Source organism: Pristiophorus japonicus, chromosome 4, assembly GCF_044704955.1.
Source record: "Pristiophorus japonicus isolate sPriJap1 chromosome 4, sPriJap1.hap1, whole genome shotgun sequence".
Lineage (NCBI taxonomy): Eukaryota > Metazoa > Chordata > Chondrichthyes > Pristiophoridae > Pristiophorus > Pristiophorus japonicus.
This window is the reverse complement of record NC_091980.1, coordinates 124,301,732-124,317,346: the sequence shown is the minus strand read 5'-3', so window position 1 is coordinate 124,317,346 and position 15,615 is coordinate 124,301,732. Positions and strand designations below refer to the sequence as shown.

At 45.0% G+C, this 15,615-nt stretch overlaps 1 protein-coding gene across 2 annotated transcripts in view; it reads right to left on the bottom strand.

Annotated features, from left to right (window-relative positions):
• The window catches only part of LOC139263055 (dihydropyrimidinase-related protein 3-like), a 239,574-nt gene extending 225,244 nt beyond the window's left edge, over positions 1-14,330 (bottom strand). The window contains exon 1 of one of the 2 annotated variants that reach the window (XM_070878568.1): positions 13,893-14,330. In XM_070878568.1, coding sequence (XP_070734669.1) covers positions 13,893-14,246 — 354 coding nt within the window. In that variant the 5' untranslated portion in view covers positions 14,247-14,330. The remainder of the gene's footprint in view (positions 1-13,892) is intronic. The other variant, XM_070878569.1, reaches the window with a different exon arrangement.
• Positions 14,331-15,615: the final 1,285 nt, after the last annotated feature.

The following is a 15,615-nucleotide window of genomic DNA, read 5'->3' as shown; positions in this document are numbered from 1 at the left end:
TCCAGGACTTCATGGCAGGAAATGGGATCAACCATGTCAGAACGACACCGTTCAAGCCGGCCTCAAACGGCCAGGTGGAACGAGCAGTGCAGATAATCAAACAGGGGATGCTCAGAATCAAAGGTGGTTCCCTACAAAGCCACTTATCACGCCTCCTGTTGGCCAATAGATCCCGACCACACTCGCTCACAGGGGTTCAACCCGCAGAGCTGCTAATCAAAAGGACGCTCAAAGCCAGGTTATCCCTTATACACCCCACCATGAAAGAAATAGTTGAGAGAAGGCGCCAGTCACAATGCGACTACCGTGACGGGAATACGAGGGCGCGTTGTATTGATGTCAATGACCCTGTCTTTGTCCTCAACTACGCTGCAGGACCCAAATGGCTCACAGGCACTGTGATTGCCAAAGAGGGGAATAGGATTCTCGTAGTTAAACTTACCAATGGACAAATCTGCCACAAACACATGGATCAAACAAAAAGGAGGTTGAGCAACCCCATAGAAGAAGCAGAGGAGGAACACGATATTGAGTTCACTCCACCACAGATGACCGAACACTGGAACCAAGTGGAGGAGAGCCCAGTCACTGTGGGCAGTCCGGACAGGCCTGAGGCACCGAAAACAGCAGACACTCAGGCCAGTGCCGAACAACCGGAGCCCCAACTCAGGCGCTCTACAAGGGAGCGTAAACCACCAGAGAGCTTAACCTGTGATCCCAATAAGACTTTGGGGGGGGAGGTGATGTCATGTATTCAACTGTCATTGTAATCAATGTATAAACTGACCTAAGTTGTACACCGTGAGAACACTGACCACTAGGTGGTGAACTTGTGGGAGACACTCCTAACCTGGACTTTCAGGTATAAAAGGGGAAGCTCCACCCATCTTCTGCACTTTAGTGCTGGCTAATAAAGGACTGGTCACAGAATTACCTTCTCTCTCGTATGGGCCTCGTGTGCATTTGTACTGCATGGTAAGGACATATTATGAACAACCCGCTGTGGAGGTTTAACCCTATTGTGTATGGGGTAATTCTGAGGAAACATCCGTCAGGACAGTTTGTCAGGCACTTACACATCTTAGTGGTCCAATAGGTCAGTGCCCACTTCCCTCAGGAACAGGAGCCCCAACTTGCACAAATCATCTGCCAAAGTGAGGTATGTTCACTCTCCGCAGAAGCAAGTACTAGCGGTTGGGCACAGAGCAGTGCTTGTAAAATCGGATCTGCCTGGTATCCATCCATTAGTCCTATCTTCTTCCAAACATGTCAGATAGAAAGATTCCCAATAGAGCCAGTAATAATGGAGCTGGGACCAAAAAATTAATCATTTTGAACAACTGGTACATGAGAACCTACCACAAGAGGGGAAACACACAAAACAAGGCATGAAGACAAATAGTTACAAAATTCGGAGAATAGACTTATGTCAGCTTGGCTTAGTTGCCAGCACTTTCACCTCTGAGCCAGAAAGTTGTGTGTTCAAGCCCCAGCAGATAACCTAGGCTGACACTGGAGTGTAGTACTAAGGACATGCAGCTTTGTCAGATATGTTGCCTTTTGAAATGAGACACGAAACCAATGTCCCATCTGCCTTGTTCAAGTGGATGTATATAGTACAATGTCATTTTTTCCAAAGAAGAGCAGGGGGTTCTGCTGTAAAGTATTTGCTGCGTGGGTTCTTTGCTTAAGAATTCATAGCAACAAATTGCCATTAAGAACTGGTTGGTATGTCAGCAATGGTTTAACAATCACACAACACATCGCCAGTTCATCCACCAGGCACACAACGACATGCCTCATCATGGATCCCCTGAACCCAATTGGCTGGGGTTTTATTAAGTCTGGTGAACATCATGTGACTGGCTAAGCCACTCCCAACATAGCAGCTCTACAGCTATTTTTGTTGTATCTGTAAACAAGTGACCCTGGTAAAAAGAGCAGGGAGGGGGGCACATTCCAAAAAACTTTCAATCGAGTGCCCCCTTGTTTTTTTTTCCTGAAGGCACTAAAAACATAAATTATACAAGTGCCCCCTGATTAAAAGGGGGGGGGGGGGGGGCGCCACTAAAACCGACAAACTTAAACAAATTAAACTTTAGATATTGTGGTTCAAATTGAAATTTGTTTGGCGGGGTGATGATGCACTCCAATCCTTCCGGCGCGCATCTCTCGCGGAAGGCCGCGAGCGTACTGGTGGACACCGCATGTTCCATCTCCAGGGACATGCTGGTTCAGATGTAAGCACAGAAGAGAGGCAGGCAGTCGGGCTGAATGACCCCCTCAACCGCCCGCTGCCTGGACTGGGTGATGGCCTCCTTGGCCATGCCTAGAAGCAGTCCTACAAGGAGGCCTTCTGACCTGCCTGCTCCCCTCCGCACAGAGTGACCAAAGATCAGCAGTGTGGGACTGAAGTGCAACCACAATTTGAGGAGCAGCCCCTTCAAATATTGGAAGAGGGGCTGCAACCTCGGACATTCAACATATACATGGTACACGGACTCCTCTAGACCGCAGAAATTCATTGCAGCTCTACAAACCTGTGAGCAACCTGGGTGCATACATTACACTGACCAACATTCTTCCCTCCACCAACACCCACAAAACAGATTAATTGATCATTCATCTCATTGCTACTGATGGGACCTTGCTGTGCGTATATTGGATGCCATGTTTGCAACAGTGATGACAGCTCAAAAGTAGTTCAATGGTTGTGAAGTTTTCGGACATCCTAAGGAGCTGATAGATGTTATATAACTTTCCTTGAAGGTGCCTTTTCATTTATCTCCAGTATACTTACCACAATCTGGCAATCCTAGAAGCCAATTTTGAATGGCTTATTGGAGGTGGCTACTTCCAACATTGCTGGTCCTTCCTACCAGCAAATGGACCCGTGCACAAAGTGGTTGGAGTTGCAGCAGCATGACTCAAAGATTGGTGTGGGAGAAATGGATTTCAATTCATAGGGCACTGGCACCAGTACTGGGATAAGAGGGAACTGTTCCATTGAGACAGGCTTCACTTAAACCAGACTGGGGCCAGAGACCTGGCAAATCGAATAATTAGGGCTGTAGAAAGGGCTTTAAACTAAATAGTGAGGGGGGGGGGGGGGGGGTATCCGATGAGCGGAAATGTAAAAAGAGAAAGGAGAAGGCAAAAGTGCAGGGTAGCAATAGGGGTAATGATAACCAGAGTGTGACAGGAAGGGACAGAGCGTATACACGCAAGAGAAAATTAAAAGCTCTATATCTGAACGCACGCAGCATTCGTAACAAGATAGATGAGTTGATGGCACAAGTAGAAATAAATGGGTATGACCTGATTGCCATTACAGAGATGTGGTTGCAAGGTGACCAAGGATGGGAACTGAATAGTCGGAGGTATCTGACATTTTGTAAGGATAGGCAGAAAGGAAAAGGAGGTGGGGGAGCTCTGTTAATAAGAGATGAGATTAGTGTGGTAGTGAGAAATGATCTTGGCTCAGAAGATCAAGATGTGGAATCAGTTTGGGTGGAGATAAGAAATAATAAGGGTAGGAAGTCATTGGTGGGAGTGGTCTACAGGCCCCAAAACAGTAGCCACATTGTAGGACAGAGTATAAATCAAGAAATAATAGAGGCTTGTTGAAAAGGTACGACAATAATCATGGGCAATTTTAATCTTCGCTTGATTGGACAAATCAAATTGGCAAAGTTAGCCTGGTGGAAGAGTTCATAGAATGTATGCGGGATGGTTTCTTGGGACAATACGTTGTGGAATCAACCAGGGAGCAGACTATTTTAGATCTGTTAATGTGTAATGAGTCTGGATTAATTAATGATCTCGTAGTGAAGGATCCACTTGGGAAGAGTGATCATAGTATGGTAGAATTTCAAATTCAATTTGAGGGTGAGAAAGCTAGTTCTCAAACTAGTGTCCTGAACGTAAATAAAGGCAATTACAAAGGTATGAAGATACGGCTGATTAAAGTGGACTGGAAGAATATATTAATGGGTAAGACTGTAGATGAGCAGTGGCAAACATTTAAGGAACTATTTCATAACTCTCAGCAAAGATATATTCCAGTAAGAAAGATTCTAAGAGAAGAATGAGCCATCTGAGGCTAACTAAGGAAGTAAAGGATGGTATCAAATTGAAAACAAAGGCATAGAATGTTACGAAGAAGAGTGGAAGGCCAGAGGATTGGGAAATTTTTAGAAACCAGCAAAGAACGACTAAAAATATGATAAAGAGAGAGAAGACAGCTTATGAGAGTAACTAGCAAGAAATATAAAAACAGGCAGCAAGAGCGTCTACAGGTATATAAAAAGGAAGCGAGTAGCTAAAGTAAATGTTGGTCCCTTAGAGGGTGAGACTGGGGAATTAATAATGGGAAACAGAGAAATGGCAGAGACTGTGAACAAATATTTTGTATCGGTCTTCACGGTAGAAGACACTAAACGCATTCCAATAATTGATAATCAAGGGGCTATTGTTAGTGTACTTTTTAGTACTAGTGTACTAGTACTTTTTCTCTACTGCTAGTGAATTAATAATGAGAAACAGAGAAATGGTGGAGACTTTGAACAAATATTTTGTATCGGTCTTCATGGCAGAAGACACTAAAGGCAAACTAATGGGATTAAAGGTGGACAAGTCCCCATGACCTGATGGCCTGCATCCTAGGGTCTTAAAAGAGGTAGCTGCAGAGATAGTAGATGCATTGGTTGTAATCTACCAACATTCCCTGGATTCTGTAGATGTTCCAGTGGACTGGAAAACCGCAAATGTAAAGTCCCTATTTAAGAATGGAGGGAGACAGAAAGCAGGAAACTATAGCCCAGTTCGCTTAACATCTGTCATTGGGGAAATGCTGGAGTCCATCATTAAGGAAGTAGTAGCAGGACATTTAAAAAATCATAATGCAGTCAAGCAAAGTCAGCATGGTTTTATGAAAGGGAAATCATGTTTGACAAATTTGCTGGAATTCTTTGAGGATGTAATGAGCAGGGTGGATAAAGGGGAACGAGTAGATGTTGTGTATTTGGGTTTCCAGAAAGCATTCGATAAGGTGCCACATAAAAGGTTACTGCACAAGATAAGAACTCATGGAGTTGGGGTTAATATATTAGCGGGGATAGAGGATTGGCTAACTAACAGAAAACAGAGATTTGCCGTAAATGGATTTTTCAGGTTGGCAAACTGTAACTAGTGGGGTGCCACAGGGATCAGAGCTGGGGCCTCAACTATTTACAATTTATATTAATGAATTAGATGAAGGGACCAAGTGTAATGTAGCAAAATTTGCTGATGATATAAAGATAGGTGGGAAAGCAGTTGTGAGGAGGCAAAGAATCTACAAAGGGATATAGACAGGCTAAATGAGTGGGCAAAGATTTGGCAAATGGAGTATAATGTGGGAATATGTGAGATTATCCACTTTGATAGGAAAAATAAAAAGGCTAATTATTATTTAAATAAGGAGAGATTACAAAATGCGGTGCTACAGAGAGATCTGGGGGTCCTTGTACATGAAACACAAAAAGTTCGTATGTAGGTATCCAGCAAATAATTAGGAAGACAAATCGAATGTTGGCCTTTATTGCAAGGAGGATGGAGTATAAAAGTCGGGAAGTCCTGCTACAACTGTACAGGGCGTTGATAAGACCACACCTGGAGTACTGCATACAGTTTTGGGCTCCTTATTTAAGGAAGGATATATTTGCATTGAAGGCAGTTCAAAGAAGATTCACAAGGTTGATTTAGGAGATGAAGGGGTTGTCATATGAAGAAAGGTTGAGCAGGTTGGGCCTATACTCATTGGAGTTTAGAAGACTTAGAGGTGATCTTATTGAAACGGATAAGATTCTGAGGCGGCTTGACAGGGTAGATGCAGAGAGGATGTTTTCCCTTGTGGAAGAATCTAGAACTAGGGGACATAGTTTCAGAATAAGGGGTCACACATTTAAAACGGAAATGAGGGGAAATTTTTTCTCTCAGAGGGTTGTGAATCTTTGGAATTTTCTACCTCAGAGAGCTGTGGGGGCTGGGTCATTGAATGAACTTAAGGTTGAAATAGACAGATTTTTGAATGCTAAGGGAGTCAAAGGTTATGGGGAGCGGGCAGGGAAGTGGAGTTGAAGCCAGGATCAGATCAGCCATGATCTTATTGAAGGGCCAAATTGGTTATTCCTGCTCCTATTTCTTATGTTCTTATGTAATGCAACTCCCTTTCATTTTCCATTGCCTGATGCCTGATTTACACTGCAGCATCAGAAAAATCAGCCAGGTAATCTCACCCAGAATTGTTGTTTTAACGTTTGCCCTGTCAATAAGTACATTAGAGTAGCATTTATGACAAGGCTCTCCTGATCATCTACCGTAACTTCAAAGAAACTACGATCCAATAGCATAAAGAGGGCTTGTGCTGTTCCTCCGGGGTTTTCGTAGATTGGGAGAAATCCTCTCGGAAATTAATGTCGATCAGTTATTGGTCAGCTGCTCCCCTCCTCCGACTCCCTTGACTTCCTTTGAAATCAAATGACAACCTGGTGCACTTAGTGCACTGTACCCCTCTCACCGAAACTCTCCAAGATTGCATCTCAGGAACACTGAATGGATGGCAGTATATTACCACACAGCAGTAGTACAATTATCCATTTAGCATCTAAGTGAGCCTTCTTTTATGGCAGAAACTGGGACAACATATGATTGTAACAACACAATAAAGAACGTAGGAGCTGACAGGGTGAAATAAAACCTACAATGTTTTTGCTCTTTCGGAAAATTTAATTCATTTAAAACAAACTAGAGTCTTTTTTAAAGAGGAAAGGTCATGTTCTTTTTATAAACCCCGTGGTAGAACAAATCCAAAGTTTGAAAGGGACATTCCTCTCTGGTTAAGTCAAACAAGCACAGCTTTGTGTCCTCTGTGAATGAAGCTTTGCACTTACTTAAGAAAAAGTGTCTCATTGTTCATACACTTAGCACCATTCTATGGTGGCCATCCCTTACATATGCAAAGCTGTGGAGGGAACGATAGGAGCAGGACAGGTACTTCAAGGCACTTTTCCTGCCTCCAATCCTGCTACCATTATCAGCCTTTGCCTCTGAAAAAGGCTTCTCTTGGGTCCATCAACAAAACCCTTTCAAATTCCCTACTTCTTCTCCTTTGGTCCTCCACTCTTCACAACACCACTTGGACCTGTTCAACAGCTCCCCTTCTTTTTGTTTCAAAACCCTTGTTCCCACCAAGTCATACGAGCCATCATACAAGAGGTAGCTACCAAATATTATGTCATGGTCGATGTGGTTATCTGAACTAGTCAATCAGCTAAATGGATTAGAGAGGAATTTTCCAGATTGCACCCCCCGCGCCCCCAGCCCTCCTCTAATTAGCCTTGGGGTTTTGATCTAGTTTCTTGCCTCTCCCCGGAGACAACATGGCACCTAAGGAGGCTCTACACGTGATGTAAATAGCATCACAACTGTACTGAACAGCCTTGATGAACCAGTTGGTCTTTTCCTGTCCAATGCTTTTGTATCTTTCTATGTTAAATCCCTCATGTACTCCCATTCCTTCTGTTCCTTTGCTGAAATTCTTACCTCGGCAACACCAACAACAGCTTTTATTATACATAACCTTTATTGTAGAAAATGTCTCAAAGGTAAAGGTACCTAGTCATGTTGGAAGAATTAGGAGATATGACCAAAAACTTGATTGAAAAGGTGTTGAAAATGCTTTTGAAGATGAAAGGTGTAGAAGAGGCAGAAAGGTTTAGTACAGCCAAGATGGCTGGCTGAATACGCTGCCCCGATGGTGATCAATAGGTGAGCAGTGGGAACAAAAAAATAGAGTTTCAGCACCAAAAGGTATGTAAAGAACTGTTCCATCAACAGGACATGGGAAGGCCTTGGAGGATTTCAAAATGAGGATAAGGATTTTAAAGTTAAAGTGTTGGGGGACAGTAACCAATGCTGGTTAGTGAGGACAAGGTGATGGGCGAGTATAGGACAGGATACAGACAGTTGAGTTTTGGACAAGTTGAAAGGTGGAAGATGGGAGGTCAGCAAGGAAGACATTGGAGATGTCAAGTGTAGAGGTAACAAAAGCATGGATAATGGTTTCAGCAGTGGAGGGTGTAAGGGAGGGACAGAGGTAAGCACTGTTGCGGAAGAGAAAATAAGGGATCTGGATGACAGACAGGATGACAGAGTTGAAGCTCCATTAGCAACTCCTCAGATCCCTGAAGGTAGCAGGCCAGATACATAAGGTGCTTTAAGAAGGCATACGGAATACTTGCCTTTATTAGCTGAGGCATAGAATACAAGAGCAGGGAGGTTATGCTTCAACTGTATAAAACACTAGCTATGCCACAGCTAGAGTACTGCGTAGAGTTCTGGTCACCACATTACAGGAAAGATGTGAATGCACTAGAAAGGGTACAGAGGAGATTTACGAGTATGTTGCCTGGACTGGCGAAATTTAGCTATGAGGAAAGATTGGATAGGTTGGGTTTGTTTTCTTTGGAACAGAGGAGGCTGAGGAAAGACCTTATTGAGGTGTATAAAATTATGAGGGGCCAAGAAAGAGTGGATACGATTAACCTATTTCCCTTAGCAGAGGTGTATAGATTTAAAGTAATTGGAAGGAGGCTTAGAGGGGATTTAAGGGGAAATGTTTTCAACCAGAGAGTGGTGGGGGTCTGGAACTCACTGCCTGAAAGGGTGAGAGAGGTAGAAACCCTCACCACATTTAAAAAGTACTTGGATATGCACTTGAAGTGCCATAACCTAGAAGGCTACGGACCAAGAGCTGGAAAATGTGATTAGGCTGGATAGCTCTTGGTCGGCCGGCGCAGACGCGATGGGCCAAAATAGCCTCCCTCCGTGCTGTAAATTTCTATGATGCTATGATTCTATAATGAAACAGTCCATGCCTGCATACAGCAAGACCGGGACATCATTCAGCTGGCTAAGTGGCAAGTAACATTCGCTCCACACAAGTGCCATGCAATGACTATCTCTAACAAGAGAGTGTCTAACAACCAATGTTTTCCACTAGTACTTTGGGGATGCAGTCTCTTTAACAGACTATGCAACCCATTCAAAATTTTGTGCCTGCGCAAAATGTCCCATTGATGAGCCGGTGATCAGCCTGCATGGTACCTTCAGACAGCCGCATGGCTGTGCAGATTAACGGGAACATTGCTAACAACCTCCCCTTGATATTAAACGGCATTACCATTGTCAAATCACCCACTGTCAACATCCTGGGGGGTCACCATTGACCAGAAACTTAACTAGACCAGCCACATAACTACTATGACAACAAGAGCAGGTCAGAGGCTGGGTATTCTATGGCGAGTGATTCACCCCCTGACTCCCCAGAGCATGTCCACCATCTACAAGGCACAAGTCAGGAGTGTGATGGAATAACCTCCACTTGCCTGGATGAGTACAACTCCAACAACACTCAAGAAACACATCACCATCCAGGACAAAGCAGCCCACTTAATCGGCACCCCATCCACCATCTTAATGACAATGGCAGCAGGTGCATGGGAACACTACCATCTGCAAGTTCCCCTCCAAGTCACACACCCTCTTGTCTTGGAAATATATTGCCGTTTCTTCATTGTTGTTTGTTCAAAATCCTGAAATTCCCTCCCAACAGCACTGGGGAGTACATTCACAACACTGACGCAGTGGTTCAAGAAGGAGGCCCACCATCACCTTCTCAAGGACAATTAGCGATGGGTAATAAATGCTGGCCTTGCCAGCGACACCCAACTCCCGTGCATGAACAAAGGAAAAGTTCAGCACTGGGTATGAAAATTCTGCACAATGTGGTTCAACCTGAACTTATGGCTGGGGAGGGAGATGGAGTAAGTGGCAAGATAGTGGGGTTTATAGTCAAGACTGAAAACAATAACTTTCATCTTATTGATGTTCAGTTGAAGGAGGTTTTGATTCATCCAGACTGATGGAGTATTTGAACCCCTTGAACTTAAAGGAGTGAAAATAGGGACTGTACCAGAATGATTGGCAGAGGTGGGAGACAGGGTATATGAATGGAGGGTGTGAAAGGCTGAAGTGAGGGTGTAGGTTAGTTGGTCAACAGCAGAAGAATTGTCACAAGTACCTCTGTAGAGGGCAATTAATTGGAAATTTGTAAGTGAATTAGCAAAAGTGTTGAGGGACGAGTATTTTCCAAAGGCAGATGGTGAGGAAGGTGAAATTGGGAGGAGAAGTCTGAGGGTCATAGATTTGATGGTGCCTGGGTAAAAATGGCACTCTCATCCATCACCAGATCTGGCTGGACCGCATCTCCCTCTCCAGGGATATTTCTTCAGGTGGTCCAGCTAGATCCAGCAACGCATCCTTGTCCTGCAGGATTAACCTTTGGATAGGGACATCCTAAACTCTTCCCAATGGTGAACAGTGTCTTCCAAACCCTTTCCTCCAAAACCTCTACACTCGCCTCCACCACCATCAGCTCGGTTAGCTCAGTCTGCCCCTCCCTCCTTACTCTCGCCTATTGCGCAGCCCTCATCAGGTTCATAGCCTCCATGAGACCCACATTCTGCACCCTTTACCCCCTTTTGATTCAGCTCTTGGCTCCAGGCCCACGTTTCCTCGGCCCAATATCCCCAAACCTGATCAATGGCTCCCTTTCCTTCTTCCTTCATTGATGTTACACCGCTCCTCAAAAAGTCCATCCTTAACCATTCTGTCTTCTCCACCAATTGTCCCACCTCTAAACTCCCTTTCCTCTCTAAAGTCCTCAACTATAACATTACTGCTTGGTTCTACGCTTATCATTTCCAATCTATGTTTAACTCTATTTAGTCAGGTTCCTTCCCTGCCCACAGTATCAAGACTATCCTGGTCAAAGACACCAGTAGCATCCTTTGGTATTACTCCTTCTCAACTACTCTGTGTCATTTTATGTGGTAGGCCACTCCATCCTGCTCACGTGTCTCATCAATGGCACCATCCTGACTTGGTTCTACACTTACCTGTTCGAACAGCACAGTTACTCCTCCAATCTCTTAGTGTAAATGTCACAATTCCTTCCTTCTCTCTTCCTTTCCTTGTCTACATGCCATTCCTCAGTGACACATCTGTAGTCACTGGATCAAATTCTACTTGTACACTGATGACTCCCAACTCTACCTGTGTGCCAGTGACTCTACAAATACCACTATCTGTCTGGTTGCTTGCCTGAATAAACCAAACTTGCTCTAATTTAATATCACTAAGAACAAAGCCATCTTTTTCGGCTGCCACCAAAACTTCTGCGAACGCCGCCCCCAATTCCAACCCCCTTCCCGGGTTCTCAGTCAAGTTGAGTCTGACGAAGCACAACTTTAAGTGTTCTGTTGAACCCTGAGCTGAACTTCAAACGCCATCTCCTAGCCATCACTAAGATATGCTCTTTCCATCCTTGCATCACCTCACCACTGAGACTCTCATCCATGCCTTTGCTACCTCCATGTTCCGTGTTACAATTCAAACAGAAAATGTTGGGAATACTCAACAGGTCAGGTGGCAACTGTGGAGAGAAAAACAGTGTTAACGTTTCAAGTCGATGACCTTCCATTTTACAATGCTTTCCTCACTGACCTCCTGAGTTTCAACCTACACAAACATCAACTCCTGCAATAAGTCCCACTTCCCATCACCACCTCTGTTGCCTCCCTTTTCCCCAATGCACCAAATTCAAAATTCCTCATTTACAAATCTCAGTGTCCTTCTCACTGACTCTGCAACCTCCTTCAGTCCCACATGGCAAGGCACACCCTTTACATCTCAGACTCTGATCTCCTTTGCATCGCCTCCGCTGTGTGGTACTGCTACACTCTGGAAATCTTGCATTGAACTCCTCTGCCCTCATATCCCTCTGTATCATTGAAACATCGGAATATTAGGAACAGGAATAGCCCATTCAGCCCTTCAAGCCTGCTCCGCCATTCAATTAGATCATGGCTGATCTTCATGGCATATCTTCAAAAGCCTCCTCCAAACTGAGCTCTCTGACCATGCCTACAGGTGCCTTCACTAATTCTTGTACTGCTGCTCAGCATCCATTTTCACCTTCACAAAACACACAGAGACATTTACCATGTTGAAGGCACTATGTAAATGAACGTTTTTACAGCTGTAATCTTTCATCACATAAAACACAGAAGACAGGAATATTTTGACTTCCATTTTTTTTAAAACAATGAGGTGTCCAATTTACATTTCAGAAATTCAGGGACAGCCGGGTCAAAATCCATACTGTCAGGATCAATAAAACAGACAGGTGACAACCAGGCGTGAAGAACACTCTTAATCCAGGAAAGATTCTGAATCAGCCATTTCGCTCGTCTTAACCTGGCTTCCAGTACAAACCGCATGTGACAAGCTGTCGGCGTGACGAGTCACCAATATGTTCGACAGGCTGCAGTACCTACAACAGTGAACCTGTTGATGAAAAGTGAGATCTCCGATTCCTCCTCTCCCCCGCCCCGCCCCTCCCAATACATTCGAAGCAGCGGCTGCCAGAATAAGAGGGTCGCTGCAGAACGGTTCTAATAGTTAGAACCTGGAAACAATTTAAACCATTCACTAGGGTACGTTTAAGCAGTACAGAAAATCGCTTGTAAATGTAAAACAAACATACAGTTTATGTTCCTAGCAATTCGAGCATTACATATGTAACTAAGAGGGGCCCGGTACATGGCCAAATGCAATATAAATTCTTGTTTAATCCTCATCACTGGAGCTGGAGGAGTCTGCCCACAGCAAGTCACACTTTGGTTCCGGCAGCTGCAGTGAATGGCAGAGTCGGCAGCCCCAGCTCCAAGAGGTTACCCGATAGCACCGCATTCCACTACCGCAGTGCAATTCCAGCCTGCCGCCACACCGTGGCTCTACTTCCTTTCCCTATTCCCCACCGTCTCACCTGTGAGCCCAAACCGCACACTGAAAGCCAGTGAGCTGCCAGTGCGTCAAACAACCTCTGCACCACAACCTCTGCTCGGCTTAGCAACACCGCCGAGTAACAAGTAACATTTCTTTGCAATTACAGCAGCAAAACAAGCATCATTTTCTGATTATTTTATAAGGAATTTCTAAACAGTTCTCCAGATTTCAGAATTAACTAATACAGCATTAATCAATGCAGAACTAACCGATGCAGCATTAACTGTTGCAGGACTAACTGTTGCAGAATTAACGTTGCAGAACAAACAAATGCAGCATTAACCAATGCAGAATTAACTTGCAGAATTAACTGTTGCAGAATAAACTAATGCAGCATTAACTATTGCAGAACTAACCAATGCAGTATTGACCAATGCAGAACCAAAGTTTTCATTCATTTTTGATGGAGATTGTTAATTTCTGATTTAAAAAAAAAACGTGTATTCCATCTTTGTGACAGGACATGTCTCTAAAGCTCTGGCCTCTCGCCCAGAACGATTAATGCTATCGCGTTCAGTCACTGAAGTTTGGTGCCCTCGGATGACTGTCTGAATCGCCAGCTGGTTACCATTGGACAGCGGTCCGCCTCCCTGCTCGGGTTACCAGAGCCCCGGGTCGCAGACTGGACCAGACTGAAGGAGATCTCGCCACCTGTCTGCAAGACCCGTTATTATCGATCCGGTCCGACTTCAAAGATTAATTAACGAAATGCAATTTCCAACAAATAAAAAAAATCCTTACGACTCAAATCTCTGAACTTTACCAAAGCATTGGAGGTATCATTTAATCTCAAAAATATTGTACAGTTGCAATTATCAGTAGTTTATTTAACCAAAAAAAACAGATTAAATGTAATTTTTAATAAAGTTTAATAAGTATTCCCCCCTCCCCAGTTCTGTTAGATGTAACTGGTCAAAGCAGACAGAAAGGGGGCGATTTACCTGCGGGTCATCCCGGTTCTGGAGCCTCTCCTTGCCGCCCGCGGTGGTGATCTGCACCCCGGGGTTGCTGGCTCTGTCCGCCGCCTCACAGCTCTCGCTCGCCACACTGGCCGTGTCGCTCGAAGCCTCGCTGTCCCGGGACGAGCCGGGCTGGCCGGCGCTCTTCGAGCTCCGGGAACTCCTGCGGCCGACGCTCAGCGCATCGAAATCCAAGGTCTTGCTCTCGTACGCTCCCTCCACCGAGCAGAACATGCCCCCGTACTTCTGGCGGGGCACCTGAGCCGTGGTGCCCGGCCTGGCCAGATAGAACGGCAGCTCATCCTCCTTGTCCCGGGTCCTCCTGCCCTCGGCCATTGATCTAGGTGGGTGGGTTGGGGAGGAGGAGGGGGGGATGAGAAGAAGCAGACAGAGAGGTATTGGGAAGTCAGAAGCTGATGTAGTGAGCCGCTAGTGGCAGACTGCTCCTGAAATCCCTTGACACGGAAGTGATAATGCGTGAGCCCCGCAGACTGAATGCATTTTACAGTACAGTTACCCCCCGTTTGCCTGGGCTTGTGCAGGAGAGCGGCCGTGAATGAGCAATTAGACGCGCCATGCCAGCAGATTGGCTGCGGACAGTCGCCACCGAGAGGCCAAGACTGATGTGACATTTGGGGGAGCTGCGCCCATACCTTAAACCGCCGAGCGAGCGGTCAGTTCACAGCACGCAACTCGCCGCACTCTGAAAGGGAAGATAAACGCAATTTTTTTTTAACTACCCGGTTACAGCATTCAACGGCAAGATTCACACATTGGCACAATCATTCCTTAGAGGGGAAAGGGAGGCAAACTGAGTTTGCAGACTGTCACGCAAGGACGGGGCTTAAAATCCAATTTACTTTTCAAAATAGCTGCGATTGTTGCTGCTGACTCACATAATACAGCGCTGGTCCCCTTTCTGTATCCGAGTCCAGGCTGGTAAGATCACACAGCTCTCTCACTCACGGTGGGAAACATAAAGTGCATCACGATCAGGAGCTGTGGTTATGCAGGGCTATGGGGAAAGAGCAGGGACTAATTAAATCGCTCTTTCACAGGCACATTGGGCCGAATGGCCTCCCTCTGTGCTACATGTTTTTATGGGTATGTCATACGTGTAGAAATATAACGTTGGGAGAAGTTTATTGAAGAACCAAGTGTCAAGTGTGATATCGGCACAGCTGATTTGGACAATGGGCGTGTAAGATTCCGGTAAAAAAAATAATCTTGCTGCAACTTAAATCATATTTTGCTTCAAATGAAACCGGGTTGTTTCCGGAGCTGTTGTAAGCGGCTCCTCCTCACCCCACCTCCCTTTATATCGAAATCTCTCGTTCGTGCCATTTTTTAATCAGACGCGAACATATTTAATGCAAGATATTTCGCAGATTTAACACCCAGAAACGACCAGCCGGGAGAACGGCGAGTGCTTTTAAATCGCAGTTTTCTAATCACAGAGGTTCTCCCGCTGTCAGCTCTGGTCAGAAATATCTCAAGCAGATTTCCTATCAATTCGATAGACACACACATTAAAGTCCAATCGGGGTTTTTTATTTAAATGGAAGTTACCGGGACTGCCCCGGGATGTGACTGTTATCAATGGGGCTGGCTTCAGTTAATAGTTCTAAAACTGACCACAAGTTAGATATCATGTTTTGATGGCACAGCCCCGTATATTCTCTTCAATGATGACTTATAGGAGATT